This window comes from Coturnix japonica, chromosome 8, assembly GCF_054131305.1.
Source record: "Coturnix japonica strain WE chromosome 8, WE-NBRP24, whole genome shotgun sequence".
Taxonomy (NCBI): Eukaryota; Metazoa; Chordata; class Aves; order Galliformes; family Phasianidae; genus Coturnix; species Coturnix japonica.
The window spans coordinates 16,143,145-16,161,012 of NC_140670.1; the positions used below are offsets into that span (position 1 = coordinate 16,143,145).

General features: G+C 61.7%; 4 protein-coding genes across 19 annotated transcripts in view; 3 read left to right on the forward strand and 1 right to left on the reverse strand.

The window, feature by feature from the left end:
• GBF1 (golgi brefeldin A resistant guanine nucleotide exchange factor 1) overlaps positions 1 to 1,760 on the forward strand; it is a 90,478-nt gene extending 88,718 nt beyond the window's left edge. For all 7 annotated transcript variants that reach the window (XM_085554382.1, XM_015866763.2, XM_085554379.1 and 4 more), the window contains one exon: positions 135 to 1,760. In XM_085554382.1, coding sequence (XP_085410508.1) covers positions 135 to 421 — 287 coding nt within the window. In that variant the 3' untranslated portion in view covers positions 422 to 1,760. The remainder of the gene's footprint in view (positions 1 to 134) is intronic.
• TMEM150A (transmembrane protein 150A) lies at positions 293 to 8,049 on the forward strand. Of its 2 annotated transcripts, none has more exons than XM_085554465.1 (7): positions 293 to 428; positions 5,241 to 5,288; positions 6,127 to 6,198; positions 6,317 to 6,384; positions 6,520 to 6,647; positions 6,727 to 6,904; positions 7,416 to 8,049. In XM_085554465.1, the coding sequence occupies exons 2-7, from the start codon at positions 5,248 to 5,250 to the stop codon at positions 7,637 to 7,639; spliced, it is 711 nt and encodes a 236-aa protein (XP_085410591.1). In that variant the 5' UTR covers positions 293 to 428; positions 5,241 to 5,247; the 3' UTR covers positions 7,640 to 8,049. The 2 variants fall into 2 exon arrangements, with proteins under 2 accessions (XP_085410591.1, XP_015722148.1); XM_015866662.3 differs by lacking the exon at positions 293 to 428 and adding an exon at positions 3,671 to 4,347.
• A 135-nt stretch (positions 8,050 to 8,184) lies between these two features.
• On the forward strand, positions 8,185 to 16,487 carry NFKB2 (nuclear factor kappa B subunit 2). 6 transcript variants are annotated; one of them, XM_085554405.1, is made up of 24 exons: positions 8,311 to 8,395; positions 9,974 to 10,134; positions 10,638 to 10,748; positions 10,987 to 11,065; positions 11,237 to 11,277; positions 11,377 to 11,475; positions 11,601 to 11,752; positions 12,029 to 12,135; positions 12,228 to 12,386; positions 12,569 to 12,673; positions 12,799 to 12,884; positions 12,982 to 13,120; positions 13,204 to 13,320; positions 13,395 to 13,580; positions 13,668 to 13,803; positions 13,882 to 13,996; positions 14,164 to 14,371; positions 14,457 to 14,626; positions 14,714 to 14,816; positions 14,895 to 15,109; positions 15,303 to 15,372; positions 15,469 to 15,641; positions 15,709 to 15,820; positions 15,895 to 16,487. In XM_085554405.1, the coding sequence occupies exons 2-24, from the start codon at positions 10,090 to 10,092 to the stop codon at positions 16,014 to 16,016; spliced, it is 2,850 nt and encodes a 949-aa protein (XP_085410531.1). In that variant the 5' UTR covers positions 8,311 to 8,395; positions 9,974 to 10,089; the 3' UTR covers positions 16,017 to 16,487. The 6 variants fall into 6 exon arrangements, with proteins under 6 accessions (XP_085410535.1, XP_085410531.1, XP_085410532.1 ...); XM_085554406.1 differs by having other exon boundaries at positions 11,240 to 11,277; XM_085554407.1 differs by having other exon boundaries at positions 8,342 to 8,365.
• PSD (pleckstrin and Sec7 domain containing) overlaps positions 16,329 to 17,868 on the reverse strand; it is a 34,893-nt gene continuing 33,353 nt past the window's right edge. For all 4 annotated transcript variants that reach the window (XM_085554403.1, XM_085554400.1, XM_085554402.1 and 1 more), the window contains one exon: positions 16,329 to 17,850. In XM_085554403.1, the coding sequence (XP_085410529.1) occupies positions 17,611 to 17,850 (240 nt within the window). In that variant the 3' untranslated portion in view covers positions 16,329 to 17,610. The remainder of the gene's footprint in view (positions 17,851 to 17,868) is intronic.

Genomic DNA, 17,868 nt, shown 5'->3' on the forward strand with positions numbered 1-17,868 from the left:
TGGAAAGTCTGGGGGGATAAAAAAGAGTTTGAAAAGGTCCCTGAAGCTGATCCTTAGTCTAGATTAACTTAAGGCTGAAGTTGACTTTGCCCGGGCCTATATAAAGATGTATTTTTATCTCTTCTTTCTTCCAGAGTCTGAGAGAGCTTCTGCACCTGCATCCCCCACCGTCAGCAACTCTTCCTCTCCTTCTTTCACAGCATCAGCGCCAACAAAGACAAGCCCCGTTACAGACATACCTCCTACAACAGCACAGCCACCGCTTATTCTGCAGCCTCTTGCCTCTCCCCTGCAGGTTGGGGTGCCACCTATGACTCTGCCAATCATCCTCAACCCAGCTCTAATTGAAGCCACCTCTCCTGTTCCCCTCTTGGCTGCTCCACGGCCCACTGACCCCATGACAACCTCTGAAGTCAATTAGCTCAAAGGTATCTGAGAACTGTCTGCTGAGGAGGCTCTGGCAGAGGATGCTGGCCAAATGTTCTCTGATAGCGAGCGTGTTTATTTTAGAAGATGATGTTAATCTGCACAGAAGGGCAGCTGCAGCACATCACATTTGTTCCTTTCTAGCGGCAACTGCCTAGAAATTCCTGACTGCTGCCTTCTTGGTATCCAGTTCCACTGACCAGTCTCCTTCCTGCCTTCACTATCTCAGGGACCAGGCAACACCTACACCCAGCAGCCTGGGACCAAGCTGCCACTGTGTCATCTGGTGAAAAGGGAAAACGCCTTGATTTAACACCAGAGAGGGGCAACAGTATAGGACTGCCTCTCAGATTGTTCAGTTCGATCCCTGGACAATTTCACAGCTGTTCCCTAGCTTTTCTGCCCCTGCTTCTGGCCACACTGCTTTATTTGGGCTGTGGGTATGCCTGGGCTCAGCAGGTTGAAAATCTTGTTTAGAGGATTGCTCACAGTGTAGTTTCCAGCTTGCTATGCAGGGCTTCTTGTATGCTGTAGCCACATGCTTTTCTTCTGCAACACAGATTGCAATAATTCCCTGACCAGTTAGGGAGCAGGGAAGCCTGGCAGGCACAGTGCTGCTTTCCTCCTCTCCTCCTATGTAAAGGCCGTCTGGACAGAGCAAATTCAGGAGGTTCTGCCTAGTTAATCGGATAAGGAGGAAATGAAGAGCCTTGTAATGTCAGAGCAGAGCACCATGGCCATCTATCTAGCAGCACTTGGGGAGCTGCTCCCCTTGGGTTGCACAGCGGTGCTGCATTGTCCACCACTTGTTTTGTTGGCCCAGGGTTGTCCCCTCCTCTTCAGCTAGAGAAGATGCTGGGATCAGTGGCTCCTGCCGGCAGATGCCCAGCGAGTCTGCTGTGCTGAGGAGCAGCTTTCTTTTGGAAGCTTCTGCAAAGATTGCACCCTTATGCATCTTGTGGTTGTTGGGAGCCCACCTCCTTTGCCACCTGGGTTTTCCTGCAGCTGATAATTGTCATTCCTGTGCTTCTGTCTTGCAGCAAGGATGTCGTGCTCTTCCATCCCTTCATGTCCAGAGCAGAGCTGGCTGCCTGGCAAGCACTGCATCTCAGTTCTTCCTCCTCTCTGAATTAGTTGGCTAAATTCTCAGTAATACCAATCTCAGAAATCCCACTGGTGACTGGGAGGGACACAGGCGTCAACTCCAACCCAGTGTATGCTGTACTGAGAGAAACCCGAGGTTGGGGTGGGAGTACAGCCAGTGTACATATGGGGTAAATGGCTTACAAATCCAATGGACTTTTTACAGTGTAATAAATACATCCTGTAAATGAGTGCTGTAGTGTTGCAAACCTTTTCTGTTGTAATTTGGTGGCCCAGAACTTTGAGAAGAGTAGAGCTGAATTATCAAGGGTACTGGGAGATCCTGGACTCCCTGGGATCCCTTGCATGGATGTGGCAGCCACGGATACTTCCCTTGTGGTGCTTTCTGCTTTGTGCTGTAGCAAGATCCACACGGTGCCTTTAGAGCTGTGCAAGGCATCAGCGCCTTCTGTTCTCAGAGGATTCCAGAAGACTCTTACAGGCCTGATAACAAGTTTTAAGAAGTTGGAATTTGTTTAAATCTCATGGGCTAAATATTGCGTAATGGAAGTGTGACGAGCAAGATAGGAAAGTCCCGTTCATAAATGCTGGTTCTTTTCCCCCTTCCACCATTTCTGAGATATTTTCATTCATTTCACCTTCTTCATCCTCCTCTGCTTCCAAAACCACAGTCCTTCCTGCCTTCAGATATTTTCCTTCATGTGTTTGAATTTTTGCACAGCCTGCCCATGGTGCTTCTATAACCTCTCTGTCCTGTACTTCCAAGCCTTGACTTCTATTTACAGCTCTGTTTTTCTAAGCTGCCCGCTGAAACCTTTCGATGATTAACTCTTTGTAAACCATTACTCAATTCTAAAGTGCCTTTGTGTGAGCACTGCTGCCCTCTGATCCCTGGACGCTTGGCCAGCCCTTGGACTGCTCGTTGTGCTGCGGTGTCGTGGCAGAGCCCAGCGCTTCCTGCTGCCTGAAGGTGGTTGTTTTGGAGACGCTGTGTTTCAGACTGTTTTGCAAACCCGCTTTGCGCTTGGATCACCGCTACATCTCCATTCAGACAATTGCGGCGCAAAGTAAAAGCAGAGGGAAACTGCAGGAAATGGGACTGGAATGTAAAGAATGTGGGATAGAAAGACAAAATTATGCTTTAGACGGTCTTCTCTAAACGGCAGATAGGAATGGACAGAGAAAAACAGATTCATCTCAGTGTTGTTTGGATTGTGTGATAAGGAAGTTTCATGTGTTACAGAAAGAAACCAGCAGAGAAATTGCTTGTGTTAGTGTGAGCTGGAAGGAGAAGAGGAATGAGCTGGCAGGTAGTGTGTGCTTCAGACCATTGTACTGACCGGGCCGTATGAACCCTCTGTGACCGAAGCCCCGGGACAGCGTGTGGCCGGGGAGGAGGGGAGGTCCTGGCGCTGGCCCTGGGGTTTGTCCCAGCGAACACTTCTCCGGTCTTGGACTCCTCTCTCATTTTTATGGGTCTGACTCACGGTTGTTCCAGAGGATGCTGGACAGACATCACAGCAGTCGGGGTTTGCTCGCCTCTCGCCGTTCCAATGTACATACACCGAGAACTTCTGCAGCTGAAATGGAGCAGGCATAAATGTCAGCAATCAGCATATGTCAATAGGAGAACTTACTGTGAAGCCTTGTAACGGGAAGAAGCCCTGCTTCAAAGAAACGCTCTGACTGCAAAGCATAAATGTGGCGCTGAAGCCAGCTGCTTCCTGAAACTGCAGGCCCCGCTGCTCTGCACCACCTGTGTGTGCAGCGCAGCCAGCTGGGCTTTGTGCTGCCCGGCCCATTGTCCACCAACAATCCCGGCCCCGCGGAGCTGCTGGAGGCCGCAGCAGCTGCAGCACTGCCCGGCATCCCCACAGTGGGTGGCATTGTTTTGCTGCCATGCACAGGGTTGGGACGGGCAGCAAAGCAACGGCATGGGGGGGGGGGGGGAGAGTGTGGCCTAGAAATGGAGCGGTGTAGGGCTGTAGCCCACTCAAAGCCATGGAGTGACCCCGGACCTTGGAGGAGCTCGGCGTGGATTGCGGGTCAGGTTTTTGAGATCTTGAGGTCGCAGTGTGCAGTGCAGCACCCTGTGCTACATCACCTCTGCTGGAGCCGGGAGGGGGCACAGGTAGGGCACGGCCAGCTGCCCACTGCTCCTGCACTGGAGCGCGGAGCGTGGTCCCCGCCAGGGCCCGCACAGCCGCTGCTTACGGGACGGCTGGGGGCCTGCAGCCACACGGCCTGGCAGCAGGGAGGTGCGTTGGGTCGGGGTGCGAGCACGAAACGCGGCCGCTGCTCCCACGGCACGACCCGGCTGCACAGCCAGGGCCCGCTGAGCTGCTTATTCTGTGTGCGAGTCCAGCCGATAGAGAAACGGGAACTTTGCCGTGCAGTCGGGCTGGGCTGCCAGCCGCAGGCGGGGCGGTATAGGCTCGGTACCGGGGCTGCGGGCAGCATCGCTCTTTGCGGTCGGGCTCCGCTCCGTGCCCCGCCGCTCCGGGGCCGGCGGCGCTGCCGCCACGTGGCGCCCGGGGTCGGGCCGGGCCAGCGTCGCTCCGCGCTGCCCGCCGGGCGGGGCGGGCTCTGCCGCCGAGCGGGACCCCGCGGGGCGGAGCTGGGCCGGCCCGTCCCGGCGCTGCCGACCTCGCTCTTCCCGCCCCGCTCCCGCCGTACCCGGCCCCGGCCCCGCGCCGGGCGCTGCCCATGGGGAGCGCGGCCCGTCGGCGGCCCGGCACCGCGACACCCCGCCATGCCCGCCTGGGCCATCCTGCCCGTCATGCTGCCCGCCTTCACCATCACCGGCATGTGGATCGTGTGAGTACCCACGGCCGTGCCCGTCCGCGGCTCCGGTTCGGGGACCCGGCCCGGCTGGCTGCTCGTGGCCGGAGGACACGCGGGTTTCGTGTCTCGGTGCGGGGCTCGGGCTGTCACCGCTGCCGGCCCGTCTGCTCCCACCCGGCCCGGGCTGCCGGCCGTCACCCCCATGTCCTGGCTCAGCGCTGCGGACGAGGGCTTTCCCCAGGTGGGGGCTGCCCCGCTTCTGTCCCACTGCTCTGTGTTACGTGGCACCCAGGACGACACGGGGCTCCTCTCACCTGTGCCTTCTAACCTGACCCATCTGCCCAGCGGCTGCAGTGGTGCGGGCTGGGCCGACCCGTGCCCGAGGTGGGACACCGTGACCAGCGAGGTGCCAGACGCGGGCGGTGCCGGGGGGCTCCCCCTGCTCACACCTCCCCTCGCACCGCCGCGGGGCTGGCTGCACTATGAGCCCACCTCGTCCCACCTGCTGCTACCGCTTCCTTGTGCTGCACCCACGTTTATCCAGCACTGCGGTGAGGAGCTGAGCGGGGTCGATCTAATGCACGTGCAGCCCTGCACTGGGCTGCTCCTCCTGAATGCCCCCAGCCCCTGGCAGCGGGCAGTGGGGAGGGGACAGGCTGAGCGCTGCTGGGGCATGGAGCAGCCAGGGGAGCAGCTGCAGCGCTGCAGGACCCCAGCAGAAAGCAGGGACGGGGCGCTGACGGAGCCTGGCCCAGCAGGGAGCTGTGGCACAGAGCTGGGCTCAGCCTCTTACAGGGGCACGGTTCCTGCTCGGGACGGGCACGGGAAGGCAGTGCAATGCGGGCAGGACAGTGCACTGTGCCCCACAGGCGGCCCCGGACTGTCACCCAGGCTCATAGCAGTGATTCCACTCTTGTCTCCCCCAGGTACGCCATGGCACTGTCCAACAACCACATCTGCCCTGTGCACAACTGGTAAGGCTGGGGGTGGTCAGGCCCCAGTAACACAGGGGGGACCTGGGTCCCCTCCAGACATCACCTGCTCTGCCCATGGGGGTTCAGCGTGGGGCCACACGGGGACGTGCCTCTTGCAAGGCTGAGCACTGCGCTGTGGAGCCTTGAGTGTGCAGCCCTGCTTGGCTGCCCTGTGTGTGGGGACAAAAAGGGTGAAACGAGTGTCCGGGTTGTTGCAGGGCCGTGTGTCTCCTTGGGGAAGGCTGAGCCCTGCTTGATAGAGGCCAAGCTGGTGGTGCGGGCTGGGCTGCAGGGGGCACCCGGCTGGGGATGGGCGCTGGGAAGGGAGCTGTCAGCTCGCTGTGCCACCCCAAACGTGCCCAGAAAACCCGGGTTAATTCTCACCAGAGAGTTGGAAGGAGGGAAAAGAAAAACAACTGCTGCCATTTCCTGTCTGATGGCTTACTCTGCCTTGGGAAGAATGTGTTTGTCTCTGTGGCATAAACAGACGTTAATGATGAATAATGCTTCCGAACTTCGGGCTGCTTGCCTTAAAAAAAAAAAGAGAAGCTCCCAAAGCAAAGAGCAGCACGAGGGCAGGCCTTGAGGCTCCACGCCTCACTCGGGCTTGCGGTTGGAAAACAAAGCCACCAGTAAATGAGGAGACAGAAAACACACAGCGGGACGGGCCCAGCCCTTCCCAAACCTCCATCCTGTTTAACCGTGCGCTGGCTGAGCCGCTTTGGCTGCAGGCGGGCGCTGTGGGTTCTGTGGCTGTGTGATGGGGCATTGGGGTGACCCCGATGGGGATCCTCTTCTGGGGCCCCCAGCTCCCCAGCACATCCATTGCTCCCTGCAGGAACTACAACCAGTCGTGTGGCCTGGACAGCCCCGGCTCCTGCTGCACACTGGATCACATCCCGCTGGTCAGGTGAGGGGCAGTGGGGGCATGGGGAATGCTGGGTGCTCAGGGTCATCCTTGAGCAGACCCCGGGGGACCCCGCAGCCTGGTAACACCTGCTGAGGGCTGCCCTGCCTTGTACCCACAGCAAGTGTGGCACCCTGCCTCCTGAGAGCTGCTTCTTCAGCCTCATCTGCAGCCTGGGCTCCTTCATGGGTGAGTGTGTGGCACCGGGCTGGGAGCAGGCGTTGTGTGGTGCCAATCTGTGGGTGCCTGCTGTGGTGCGGAGGGGGGCAGCCGAGCATCAGGGTTTGCTGCCATTGGTGCAGACAGGTGCTCTCCATCCCGCAGTGATCCTGGTGGGGCTGCTGAGGTACGCCCACGTCCTGGAGCGCATTGGGCCATCGCTTCTCAACACCCTGGGGCTGGCTGCAGGCTGGCTCTGTGCTGCTGGGCTCACCATGGTGGGCAACTTCCAGGTAAGGCTGCGGGGTGGGAGTGAGCCAGGCTGGGATGGGGGACAAGGAACATGACACTGTACCCGCACTGTGCCCGCAGGTGGACCACGCCAAGGTGCTGCACTACATTGGGGCGGGGGTGGCCTTCCCCACCAGCATGCTGTTCGTCTTCCTGCAGTCCGTCCTCACGTACCGTGCAGCCAAGACCCACGGGCACTACTGGACAGGCCACCTGCGCAGCATCCTCACCGCCGTGGCCTTCGTCACACTCATCTTCAGTATCCTTCTCCTGGCCATTTGGGCCCAGGTGGGGCCAGGCTCCAGCCTGATGCCGTGTGGTCTGGGGGTATGGCAGCCTGGCAGGGCTCCAGCCCTGTGCTGGGTGGAGTGGGGAACCAGCTGTTTGTATTAACAGGTATTTTGAGCCCTTGGTAATGCACATCCTGAATTAGCTATAGCAGTGCCCTGACAGAGCTGAGGCTGACCCAAGCGGAGCACAGAAGCACTTTGTGCAGGTGCCCAGCACAGGAAAACCACAGCAGCCTGCAGGCAGGGCACGTCCCTTGGTCCACACTGGGGCTGCAGACTGTGCAGCCCTGTGCAGGGGCAGTGCTGTGATGCAGGGCTGTACAGGGGCTGGGAATGGGTTGGGGAGCAGTGCAGGTGGCAGGGGTTGGAGGGGACTAAGGGGTGGGTTTAGTTTTGAGGTGGTGGGATTGCTGCAGAGGGCGCTGTCCTCTGTGTGTACCTGGGATGTGGCCATACTTTCCTTGACCAGCGTGTCCTCGGGCGGTGTGTTCTTCATCCAGGAGAGTTTTGTTCTGCAGCACGTGGCCGCCCTGTGCGAGTGGGTGTTCATCATTGACGTTCTGGTCTTCTATGGCACCTTCACTTTTGAGTTCGGGGCCATCTCTACAGACACCTTTCTGGTGCTGCTGAGAGCCAGCCGGGCCCCCAAGAGCCACAAAGGGGAGGACAGCCTGCCTGGCGCGGAGGGGCTGCCCATGCTCTGAGCTCCGTGCCACGAGCGTCTCCCACCCTAGTGCCTCTGTGTGTGTGTGTGTGTGTGTGTGTGTGCACATGGTGCTCGGTACCTGCCCTCCCACCTGGGGCTGCAGCCCATGTCCCTGCACAGGGGCTGGCCCTGCCTCCTTTCAGCTGCCGGGTGCAATCAGGATCCACTGCCCAGGCTGTGCCCAGTGGCTTCCGTGCCCATTCCACGCTCCTTATCAGCCAGCATGGGAGGCCTTGCAGGTCTGCAGCTGCTTGGGGTCTGCCCAGGGTGAGTGAGTCCTTTGTGGCCTCTGCCGTCCCCTGGGCTCGTGGGAGAGCAACGAGTGTGTGTGTGTGGACATAGAGCTCCGTATATGTATATATATATATGTGTACATACACATATTATATAGTTTTTCCTGTCCCTCGAGAGGGGTGGTTGCTGCTGCTGTGCGCGTTGATCAGGTTGTGCTTCCCGACCAGCTCACAATCGGCCTAGAACCCACCGGTACGTGTAGTTAAAGAGGATTTTTTATATATAATATATTAAAAAAAAAAAAAAGAATGAAAGTTACCAACTATGCACGAACCACAACCGAACCAACCGCACCCCGCAGACCCCCACGGGCCGGCCGCGCTCCGCCCCGTGTCCCCGTGTCCCTGCGTGCGGGGCGGGCCTGGAAGCCCCGGGAGGCGGAGCCGGGACGGGACTTTCCCGGGGCAGCGGCAGCCGCGAGGGGTCGGGGGTGAGCGGCGGGGCGGGCGGGGGGTCGCAGGTGAGAAGCTGCGCCGGTCCGGTACTGCGGGGTGGGCAGCGGGGAGATGGGGGGGGTCGGTGCTGGACGGCCGAGCTGCCCCGGGGAAGGTCGCGTGTCTCCCTGCTGAGCGCGGTGGGTGCTGCTGTCGGACGGGGGCCCCGCAGCTGCCTCGGGGGCCGATGCTGCAGCGGACCTGAGGGTGATGCGGGACCAGGAGCGGCTTCTGCGGGCTGTGCGGGCACACGGCAACAGGACGGACGGGGCTGATCGCTGTGCGGCCGGGGTTTGCCCGAACAAACTCGGCTGTTGTGGGAGAACTGCGCTCAGGTGGTTCTGTGCTGGAGGTGGGCGCAGTGGGCTGGGGGCTTGGTGGCCATAGATGCGCATGGCTGCGATGGAACTGAGCCTGGAGCTGTGCAGACAGCACGAGGTTGGGAATTTAGGGCCGTGATTTGTGACTTCAGGCGGCTCCTGGGGAGCAAAATGGCAGAGGAGTGGCCCAGGGTGGGGGCTGCAGCACGGTGTCTGTATGCCAGCGTGGGTCGGAGCACTCCTGCTGTATCCTGTGCTCCTGGAGCACCTTCCCGGGGCTGCTGCACATCCCTGCTGGCAGCCAGACCGACAGACATGGAACTGTCCTGCCTGCAGGGCCCCAACACAGCAGCTGTCACGGGAGGGAAGAGAACAGCATCTGCACGGGGCAGCAGCAGGCCTGGGCACCTGAGCTGTGGGAAGGCCTGAAGATGTGGGGCAGGAGGGAAGTGGGCTCCCGTGGGGCCATGCAGGGGGAGATTGGGGCCTCTGATGGTTGGGGCTGCTCGGTGCAGAAGGCAGCCCCCTGCCTGAGAGCCGGGCTGAGCTGTGTGGCTTCCAGGAACAAGGAAATGAAGCTGCCCCTGACCCTGCTTACGAGCCAGGTGTTCCAGCTTCTCATGACACATGGGCGCAGGAAAGGGAAACCTCTGGAGTGAGTCGTGGGCTGGACAGAGGAAAGGGCTGCCCTGTGTTGCACCTTGTTGTGCTGTGTGCTGCAACGAGGGCAGTGCTGAGCAATCTGTGAAAGCCCCTCAGGAAGGGACAGAGAAAGGAGAACTGCTGCGTGTGAAGGGCACAGCGGGCCCTTCCCATGGGCCCATTGGGCGTGATGCTGCAGTGCAGGGATACTCTTCTCATTCATCTCTGTGACATCCGTGCCAACAGCTCTGGGGGCTGAGGGTGCAGGGGCAGGATCCCAAGCAGGTGTGGAGCTCCCCACCAGTGCAGGGCCAAGAACGTGCTGTGCTCTCGGGCTCTGGGAGCGGCCCAAGGAATGTCCCCCGGCCCCACACCTGGGCTAAGACACTGCCCGAGCTGCACCTCTGGGCTGGGACACAGGGCAGCCCCTGGAGGCCCAGGGGGCCGGAGAATCTCCTGGAAGAAGCGCTTTGCAGCTTCCGAAGAATATGAGTCACGCACGAGCTGAACAATCCCCTTCCTTCCCCTCGTCTCCCACACACCCAAAATCCCCTGAGCGGGACCTGCGGCAGCCACTGATTCAGAAAATCGTGGTATGAGGGCACGGCGGACTCAGATCGTTCTTTTTCCTTCCTTGCTCAGTGAGGAGAAGGGATGCGGAGGAAGCGAGTTCACCCCGCGCTGCCCTGACCGTGCCCTCTGCCCGAGCTCCGCGGCGATTCCCTGCGGCAAACCCTGACCCGGCGGTGCCCGCGGCGATGCTGGGGCTGGACGGGCTGCTGCGGCCGGCCGCCTCCGGCACGGTAAGCCGGGATGCGGGTGCGGGGTGGGCCCTGGGAGAGCGGGGAGGAGGGATGGGGAGGCGGCTGGCAGACGGCGGCCGCGGCCCCTCGAAGGGGAGGGAGGTGGCGGGGCCGCCCTTACGCGGAACCCGTCGCGTCGTGGGGAGCCGCTTCGTGCCGTGCCCGGGACGCGCCGCGGGGCAGCGCCGTGAGCCGAGGATGGAGCGTCCCTGCGGGCGCGGGGCCGAGCCCCGGAGGCGCCGTCGGGATTTCCAGCCCTCCCGGGGCTGCCCCCGCGGGGCCCCGCCGCTGAGTGATTGCGATCCTCCCGCTCAGCGCCCAAAACTCCCCGGGTGTTTCGGGAGGGCTGGAAGCGACTCGCCCCGCGCCCGAACAGCCCCGCTTCGCCCCCGCCCCGCTCCGCCCTCCGGCCGCCGGTGGCCGCGGGGCCGTACCGAGCCGGCGGGGCGGGGCGGGGCGGTGACGCGCGGGGCCGTCATTTCCCGGCTCCGCGGGGTTTCTAGGGACTTTCCGGAGCGCTCTGCCTTCCTGCCGCCGCCGGCCCCGCTCCGCGCCCGCCGTTCCCGCAGGCCGGCGGCCGGCCCCGCAGCGACATGGACGAGCACTTCCAGCCCGTGAGTGCGGCCGGGGGGTCCCGCGGGGCGCCGTCTGTCCGCTCGTGTGCACGCGTGGCGTCCTGTCTGTCCGCCTGTCCGTCCTAATGCTCGGGCTGGGCTCGGCGGACCCCGGGTGGGCGTGAGATGGGCGCTCTGTGCCTGCTCCCCCTCGTCCCTGGGAAGTGGGGAGCTACGTGCGGTCTGCTTTCGGCCGGGGGGGTCCGGCCCTGCAGCTCACGCTGCCCTTCCTTCCCAGTGCCTGGATGGAATTGACTACGACGACTTCAGCTTTGGCTCCCACATGGTGGAGCAGAAGGAGCCCCTGATGGAGACAGGTAAGCGCTGTGTCCCCTTGGGTGGCTCGCAGCAGCAGCCCCGTGTTCCCCTGTCCCTGGTGTGGGCTGGCTGGGAGCCCAGCCCTACGCTCCAGAGCAGGGCTGTGCCACCTGGCCCCGCTGTGCCCCGTCTGCTGGGGTTCATCAGTGCCTCTTCTCTTGGTCCTCCAGCAGTCGGCCCCTACCTGGTCATCATCGAGCAGCCGAAGCAGGTGAGGGTGGCACTGGGGCGAGAGCAGGCGGAGCTGTCACCGCTGCAGGGCAGGTTCCCATTGCTGCCATCATGCTGAGCTCTGCTTTGCTTTCCTCAGAGGGGCTTCCGATTTCGGTACGGCTGCGAGGGCCCTTCACACGGGGGGCTGCCAGGAGCCTCCAGCGAGAAGGGGCACAAGACCTATCCCACTGTCAAGGTGAGCACTGCACCGCTTGGCAGTGCACCCAGGGGCCGGGACGATGCTTGAAGGAGGGAAGATGTGAGCCAGGCTCTGAGGAGCCCCAGGTCCGGCTTTGTGCCTCAGCTCCCTCCTCCCCGCAGATCTGCAACTACGAGGGGATGGCGCGCATCGAGGTGGACCTGGTGACACACAGCGACCCTCCGCGTGTGCACGCACACAGCCTGGTGGGCAAGCAGTGCAACGAGGCCGGCAACTGCATCGCCGTGGTGGGGCCCAAAGACATGACGGCACAGTGCGTGTGGGGCGCGCTCTGAGACCTGCGGGAGTGGGGCGGGAGCTGTGTGTGCTCTGTTGCTGTGCAGAGTTCCCTGTAGGTCACATAAATGCAACCCCTGTGCTGGCACAGTCTGGTTCCATTTACATCCCCTCCAGCCCTGCAGGTCCACACTGTGGCTGTTGGGATCCTCTCCTGGGCTCCTCTCTCACCTGTGGCCCTGCTCCACCACCCCCCGTGCCACACCACTGCCTGCTGCTTGGCTCTGTGCTGACTGTGGGCTCTCCTGGGCAGGTTCAGCAACCTGGGCGTGCTCCATGTCACCAAGAAGAACATGATGGAGATCATGAAGGAGAAGCTGAAGAAGCAGAAGACACGCAACACAAACGGGATGCTGACAGGTGAGAGCTAAGTGGGTTGGGGAAGTGGGATCATGTGGTGTGGGGCAGCTGCTGGGCCGGGCACAGAGTGTCTGACAGTGTTACCCCTGCAGAAGCTGAGCTGCGTGAGATTGAGCTGGAGGCCAAGGAGCTGAAGAAGGTCATGGACCTGAGCATCGTGCGGCTGCGCTTCACTGCTTACCTCCGTGACAGCAGTGGGAACTTCAGTCTGGCGCTGCAGCCCGTCATCTCTGACCCCATCCATGACAGCAGTGAGCACGGGGCTACTGTGGTGGGGACATGCGGGGGGCCTCCCTGCATGGGGCCACGGTGCTCTGGGTGTGCTGCTCCCAGCTGGGTGTTTACCGAGTGTGTGAGTGGGTGGGTGGCTCCATTTCAGCCCCCCTGGGCTTCTAGTGCTCCACGGGGCTCCCAACACCTCTTGGTCCCACAGAGTCCCCTGGCGCTTCCAACCTGAAGATCTCACGGATGGACAAGACTGCGGGCTCAGTGCGGGGTGGGGACGAGGTCTACCTGCTGTGTGACAAGGTGCAGAAAGGTAAAGGGCCGCAGCTATCGAGACAGGCTGCAGCCAAGCAGACACGAGCCCCGTGGCCGCAGATGGCTGTGTCCCTGCAGCCAGGCAGCAGGGCAGGTGGTGCCTTGAGTCCCTTTCCTCCCCAGATGACATTGAGGTGCGGTTCTATGAGGATGACGAGAACGGCTGGCAGGCCTTTGGGGACTTCTCCCCCACGGATGTGCATAAACAGGTGCAGGGGGATGGCGCCAGTGGGTGCCTGTGGGCTGGGCAGGCCCATCTCAGGTTGCAGGCCAGAGCAGGGCCCAGCGCTGTCCTCTTGTCTGCAGTACGCCATCGTCTTCCGCACACCCCCCTACCACAAGCCCAAAATTGACCGTCCTGTCACCGTGTTCCTGCAACTGAAAAGGAAGCGCGGTGGAGACGTCAGCGACTCCAAGCAGTTCACCTATTACCCTGTGGTGGAGGGTGAGTGCTGTAGGATGGGGCTCCCGACCCTATGGCTGGGCTGCTCCCCTGCCCCTCACCCCCTTCCTCGTCTCTTCCTGCAGATAAGGAGGAGGTGGAGAGAAAGCGCAAGAAGGTGCTGCCTCAGTTTCCCCAGCACTTCGGCGGGGGCTCACACATGGGGGGTGCCGGCGGTGCTGGGGGCTTTGGGGCAGGAGGAGGTGAGTGCCACAGCCCCACACCCTGTGCTGCCAGCCCAGCCTGACCCAACCCTGACCTGGCCTTTGCTCCACAGGCGGTAACCTCAGCTTCCCGTACTCGTCTGGGCTGGGCTACAACAACCTCTACTCCTCCGGCCCGCACCCTGTTGGAGGGGGGTACCAGGGCGGTGTGCAAATGAAGGCCCCCAGTGAGAGTGAAGATGGAGATGACAGACAGGCGCCTACAGAAAGCACCTACTGCAGGGAGCTGCAGCGGCACGGTATGGGGGCTCGGGCTGGAGGCTGCACCTGGGGGGGGCTGGGGGACCCAGAGCCCTCTGGGGCTGATGTCCTGCCTTGCCCTGCAGCCCACCTGTGCCACCTGTGGCTGCTGGCACGGCGCAATGCCCATGCCCTGCTGGACTACTCGGTGACTGCCGACCCCCGCATGCTGCTGGCCGTGCAGAGGCACCTGGCAGCCTCACAGGATGAGAACGGGGACACGTGAGTGCTTGGGGCTGGGGGCAGCTGAGGAGAGACTTGGGGCCGTGGAGCTGGTGTGAGGGCTGTCCTCTTCTGCAGGCCCTTACACCTCGCCATCATCCATGAACAGACGGCTGTGATCAAACAGCTAATTGAGGTGGTGGTCAGCATCCCTAGCCAGCAGATCATTAACATCACCAACAACCTGCAGCAGGTACTGGGTTCCTGGGCAGCACTGTCACAGAAAAGGGCCGGGGTGGGGGTGCCTCACTGAGCCTTGCTCCTGTGTCCAGACATGGGGCTGCGGCTACCCCATCACAGTGCCATACACGAGGGGTTGGGGGACAGGCCCGTTGCTGTGATGGTGCTTCTGTCCCACAGACGCCACTGCACCTGGCGGTCATCACCAAGCAGCCCCAGGTGGTGCAGCTCCTGCTGCAGGCCCACGCCAACCCTACATTGCTGGACCGCTATGGCAACTCCCTGCTGCACCTGGCACTGCAGACGGGTGATGAGGAGATGCTGCGGACGCTGCTGGCCCACCTGGGATCGGCCACTCCCTACCTGCTGTGCCTGCCCAACTTCCACGGTGAGTGAGCTGGGGAGGGAAGGGACCATGCTGGAGAAAGGTCCTGGTGCCACAGGAGGGTGCTGAGCCGGTGCCACTGCCACAGGTCTCCTGCCCGTACACCTGGCTGTGAAGGCAAAGAGCCCAGCCTGCCTGGACCTGCTGGTCAGGAAGGGTGCGGATGTGAACGCTGTGGAGAGGCAGGGTGGCAGGACCCCGCTGCACCTGGCCGTGGAGATGGAGAACCTCAACATGGCCACACACCTGGTCAAGAAGGTAGGTAGGGGCTGGTTCTTCACCGTGGGGTGGGTGTGGAGGTGGAGGCAGAGCCCCCTTCTCATGGCCTCACACTTTTTTCCATAGCTGGGAGCAAATGTCAACAGCCGGACCTTTGCTGGGAACACCCCCCTGCACCTGGCTGCCGGCCTGGGCTCCCCAACCCTCACCAAACTGCTGCTGAAAGCAGGTAAGGTGCAGCCCTGCCCTGCTGCTGGGTGCCACGAGCAGCCCCTGCCCTCGGGGCTCAGCCCAGACCTTGTGACAGGGGCAGATGTGCAGCGTGAGAATGATGAGCCCGTCAGCCCCTCCTCATCAGAGGCCAGCAGCGACACAGATGGTGACCCCGAGGAGCAGGAGCAGGCCATGGAGCTGGATGAGCTGACCCCGAGCCTCCATCCCACCCCTGAGGAGAAGCAAGCGGAGGCAGGGCCCCGGCAGCGCCGCTGCCACACAGCCCTGGACCTGACCCGGAGCCAGAAGGTGTGCAGGGATGCTGCGTGAGCGGGGGCTGTGGGGTGGGATCTCCAGGAGGTGTGGGGGCAAAGCCGAGCCAGGAGCTCTGGCCGGGGCTGGCACCAGCCTGGTGCCCCTCCGTGTTGCAGGCCCTGTGGGATGCTGGGGAGCATTGGCTGGAGCTTGGGGTGATGCTCACATCCCTTCATGTGCCCTGCAGGTGCGTGACATCCTGCTGCAGGCCTCCCAGCCACGGCCCGATGCTGAACTGCCCACTGCCCCCCGGCCAGGTGAGCAGCCCTGCTGCAGGCACGGCAGGGCCAGGATCCCCCCCTCCCACAGCAACAGGGACAGACGGTGTGTGACAAGGGTACGTGTCCCCACAGGGAATGTGCTGTCTCTGGACGGTGATGCGCTGCAGGGGCTGGAGCAGCTGCTGAACCAGGACAGCAGTGGGTCAGACTGGATGGAGCTGGCTAAGAGGCTGGGGCTCTGCAGCCTTGTGGAGACCTACAAGGACACCCCTTCGCCCAGCGTCAGCCTGCTGCGTAGCTATGAGGTTGGTGCCAGGCCCTATCCCTGTGCTATCTCGCGTGTGTCCCCTGCTCACTATGCTCTCCCTGCAGCTGGCCGGGGGCAGCCTTGGGGGGCTGCTGGAGGCGCTGGATTCCATGGGGCTGCGTGGGGCTGTCAGAATGCTGCGCAAACCTGAGGCGCTGGAGAAGCAGCAGAGCACAGGTGGGGGAATGCAGGATTGGAGGGGGGCACTGACCTCAGCTTTAATGGCTGACGGCCCTGGGCTTGCCTTGCAGAGGTCAAGGAAGACAGCGCCTATGGGAGCGAGTCGGTGGAGGAGGAACAGGCGGCCGCCCTGAAGCCGAGGCCGGCGCCAGAGGGCGAGCTGCCCCACAGCCAGCAGCAGCAGGTGCACTGAGGGGCAGGGGGGGCCGCGCTGCCCCCCACCCTGCTCCTCCCACACAAGTGCCTTCTGGACTGGGGGCTGCGCTGCAGCCTTGCTGCCCTGCTGCTGAGGGCCCGGCCCCACTCTGCTCTTATTTAACGGTCCCGTGCCTGGTGAATAAAGGGGACGCGGTTTCCATTAGCCTCAGCCCTCTGTGTCTGCCCAGCCCAGAGAGACGCAGGGAGAGCAGCCAACTTGTGGCCTTCAGCATCACCCCAAGTGCCTGCGCTGTCCCCAGTACCGCATCTGGGCTGCTTGGGGGAAAAACCACAGCGCACCAAGAACTGAAGAGCAGGTTTTACTTCAGTAACCGACAGAAGAAGCTGTACAAAGGTTTTTCTCCCCCCGAGCCACCTGGGGCAAGGGTGGATATATATTTTTTTCTTCTTTTTTTTTTGCAATAGACTCAAAAGAGCAGAATAAAAAGTTTGACACATTCGCAAAGTGCTGAAACTGGCGAGGTCCCGCACACCAGGACCAGCAGCAGCCCCAGTGCCAGCCCCATCTCCACATGCCCCCAGCGCTCCTGAGGCCACGCCAGCACCTCTGGCTTCACTCACCCTGTGGGCATGCCTGGGAACTAAGAGAGCCTGCAGCCAAAGAGCAGGCTCCAGCCTCTGCTCCTCCTCCTCTCGTTGGACTGGCACCCCGCTTTGTGTTCTCCAAGGCCCTCGCGATGCTTTGGAGAAGTGGCACTGGCAGGAAAACCCCTCTCTCTCCATCCCCCACCCTGCATCCTCCTCTGCCCAATGCACACCCACAATTGCAAAGAGCCAGCATGCAGGCAATGCTGCTCAGCCACAAGGCTCTGCAGGAGGGCTACTGGTGCTGGGTGGGGGCTTTCAGCAAAGCAGTGATGCTCAGCACACTGCCTGGGGGGTTCTGTGTCCTCCCTCAAGTCTATGTAAAAACATTCCCCCCCCCAAAGTGCACAGGCTACAGGACATGGCTGAGTTTGGTGCACTGTTCTTTTGTTTTTTTGTTCAAATAGTTCCCCAAAAGCATCAAAATTAGCCCCCCCAAAAAACTCCCTGGCGGTCAGCTCAGTCTGGTACTAAAAAATGCAAAACTGTATCACAAAAACCGTCCAAAAGTTGTAAGAAAGCAAGAGGCGTGGGGGCAGTGGGGAGGGAGCCCTGGGACCCCCCAGCCCTTGGGGTTAAGGGCCAGGGATGGCTCCATCCTGCATGGCATAATGGAGCTGGAGGAAAGCAGCCGCCGGCTGCGCTGCTGTTTTATGCCAAAGAAAGTAGCCCAGTCAGGAGGTGTCGATCCCTGCCCCTCCCCGGGGTGGGGAGCTGGAAGGGAGCCTGCAGCCAAGCGCAGAACAAGGGGAGCAGGAATGAGTCTGTGTGGCAGCTCTGGCCCGCAGCCCCTTGGTCCTGCCCTGCACCTCTCTCCAGCCCAGGGGCTGCCAGACTGCTGCTGGTGGCTGAGTATGGCTGTCCCCACCGCGGCACGTGCCCCTGGAGAATGGACTCATGCAGTGCCCTGGCAGGTATGTGGCACCTACCCAGCACCCTTGGGCAGGATCAGAGCTGCAGCGCAGGCGGCTGATGCCCCTGGCTTATGATTTCTGGGGGTGGCCGGGGGGCTGGCGGCTGGCACGCTCCGAGATGTTGCGCTTCACCTTGGTGCCGGTGCTGGAGGGCTCGGCGTTCAGCGAGGGGCTGGAGCGGGATTTTTTCAGGCCATCATCCTCACCTCCCGCTGCGTCAAAGAGCGTGGACTCAAACGCCGCCAGGTCCTCAGAGCCGGCCTTCAGCTTGGCCCTTAGCAGCATGGCGTAGGTGCCGTAGCGGGATTTCTGGGGGCAGAGCACAGC

Excerpts from the sequence above, each read along its gene's own strand:
- TMEM150A (XM_015866662.3), top strand. The coding sequence starts at position 4,283 with ATGCCCGCCTGGGCCATCCTGCCCGTCATGCTGCCCGCCTTCACCATC. Across the intron at positions 6,385-6,519 it reads CAGCCTGGGCTCCTTCATGG|TGATCCTGGTGGGGCTGCTG; the intron begins GTGAGTGTGTGG and ends TCCATCCCGCAG. Across the intron at positions 6,905-7,415 it reads CTTCGTCACACTCATCTTCA|GCGGTGTGTTCTTCATCCAG; the intron begins GTATCCTTCTCC and ends GCGTGTCCTCGG.
- NFKB2 (XM_085554409.1), top strand. The coding sequence starts at position 8,200 with ATGCACGAACCACAACCGAACCAACCGCACCCCGCAGACCCCCACGGG. Across the intron at positions 10,135-10,986 it reads GGCCGGCCGCCTCCGGCACG|TGCCTGGATGGAATTGACTA; the intron begins GTAAGCCGGGAT and ends CTTCCTTCCCAG. Across the intron at positions 13,121-13,203 it reads CTATTACCCTGTGGTGGAGG|ATAAGGAGGAGGTGGAGAGA; the intron begins GTGAGTGCTGTA and ends CTCTTCCTGCAG.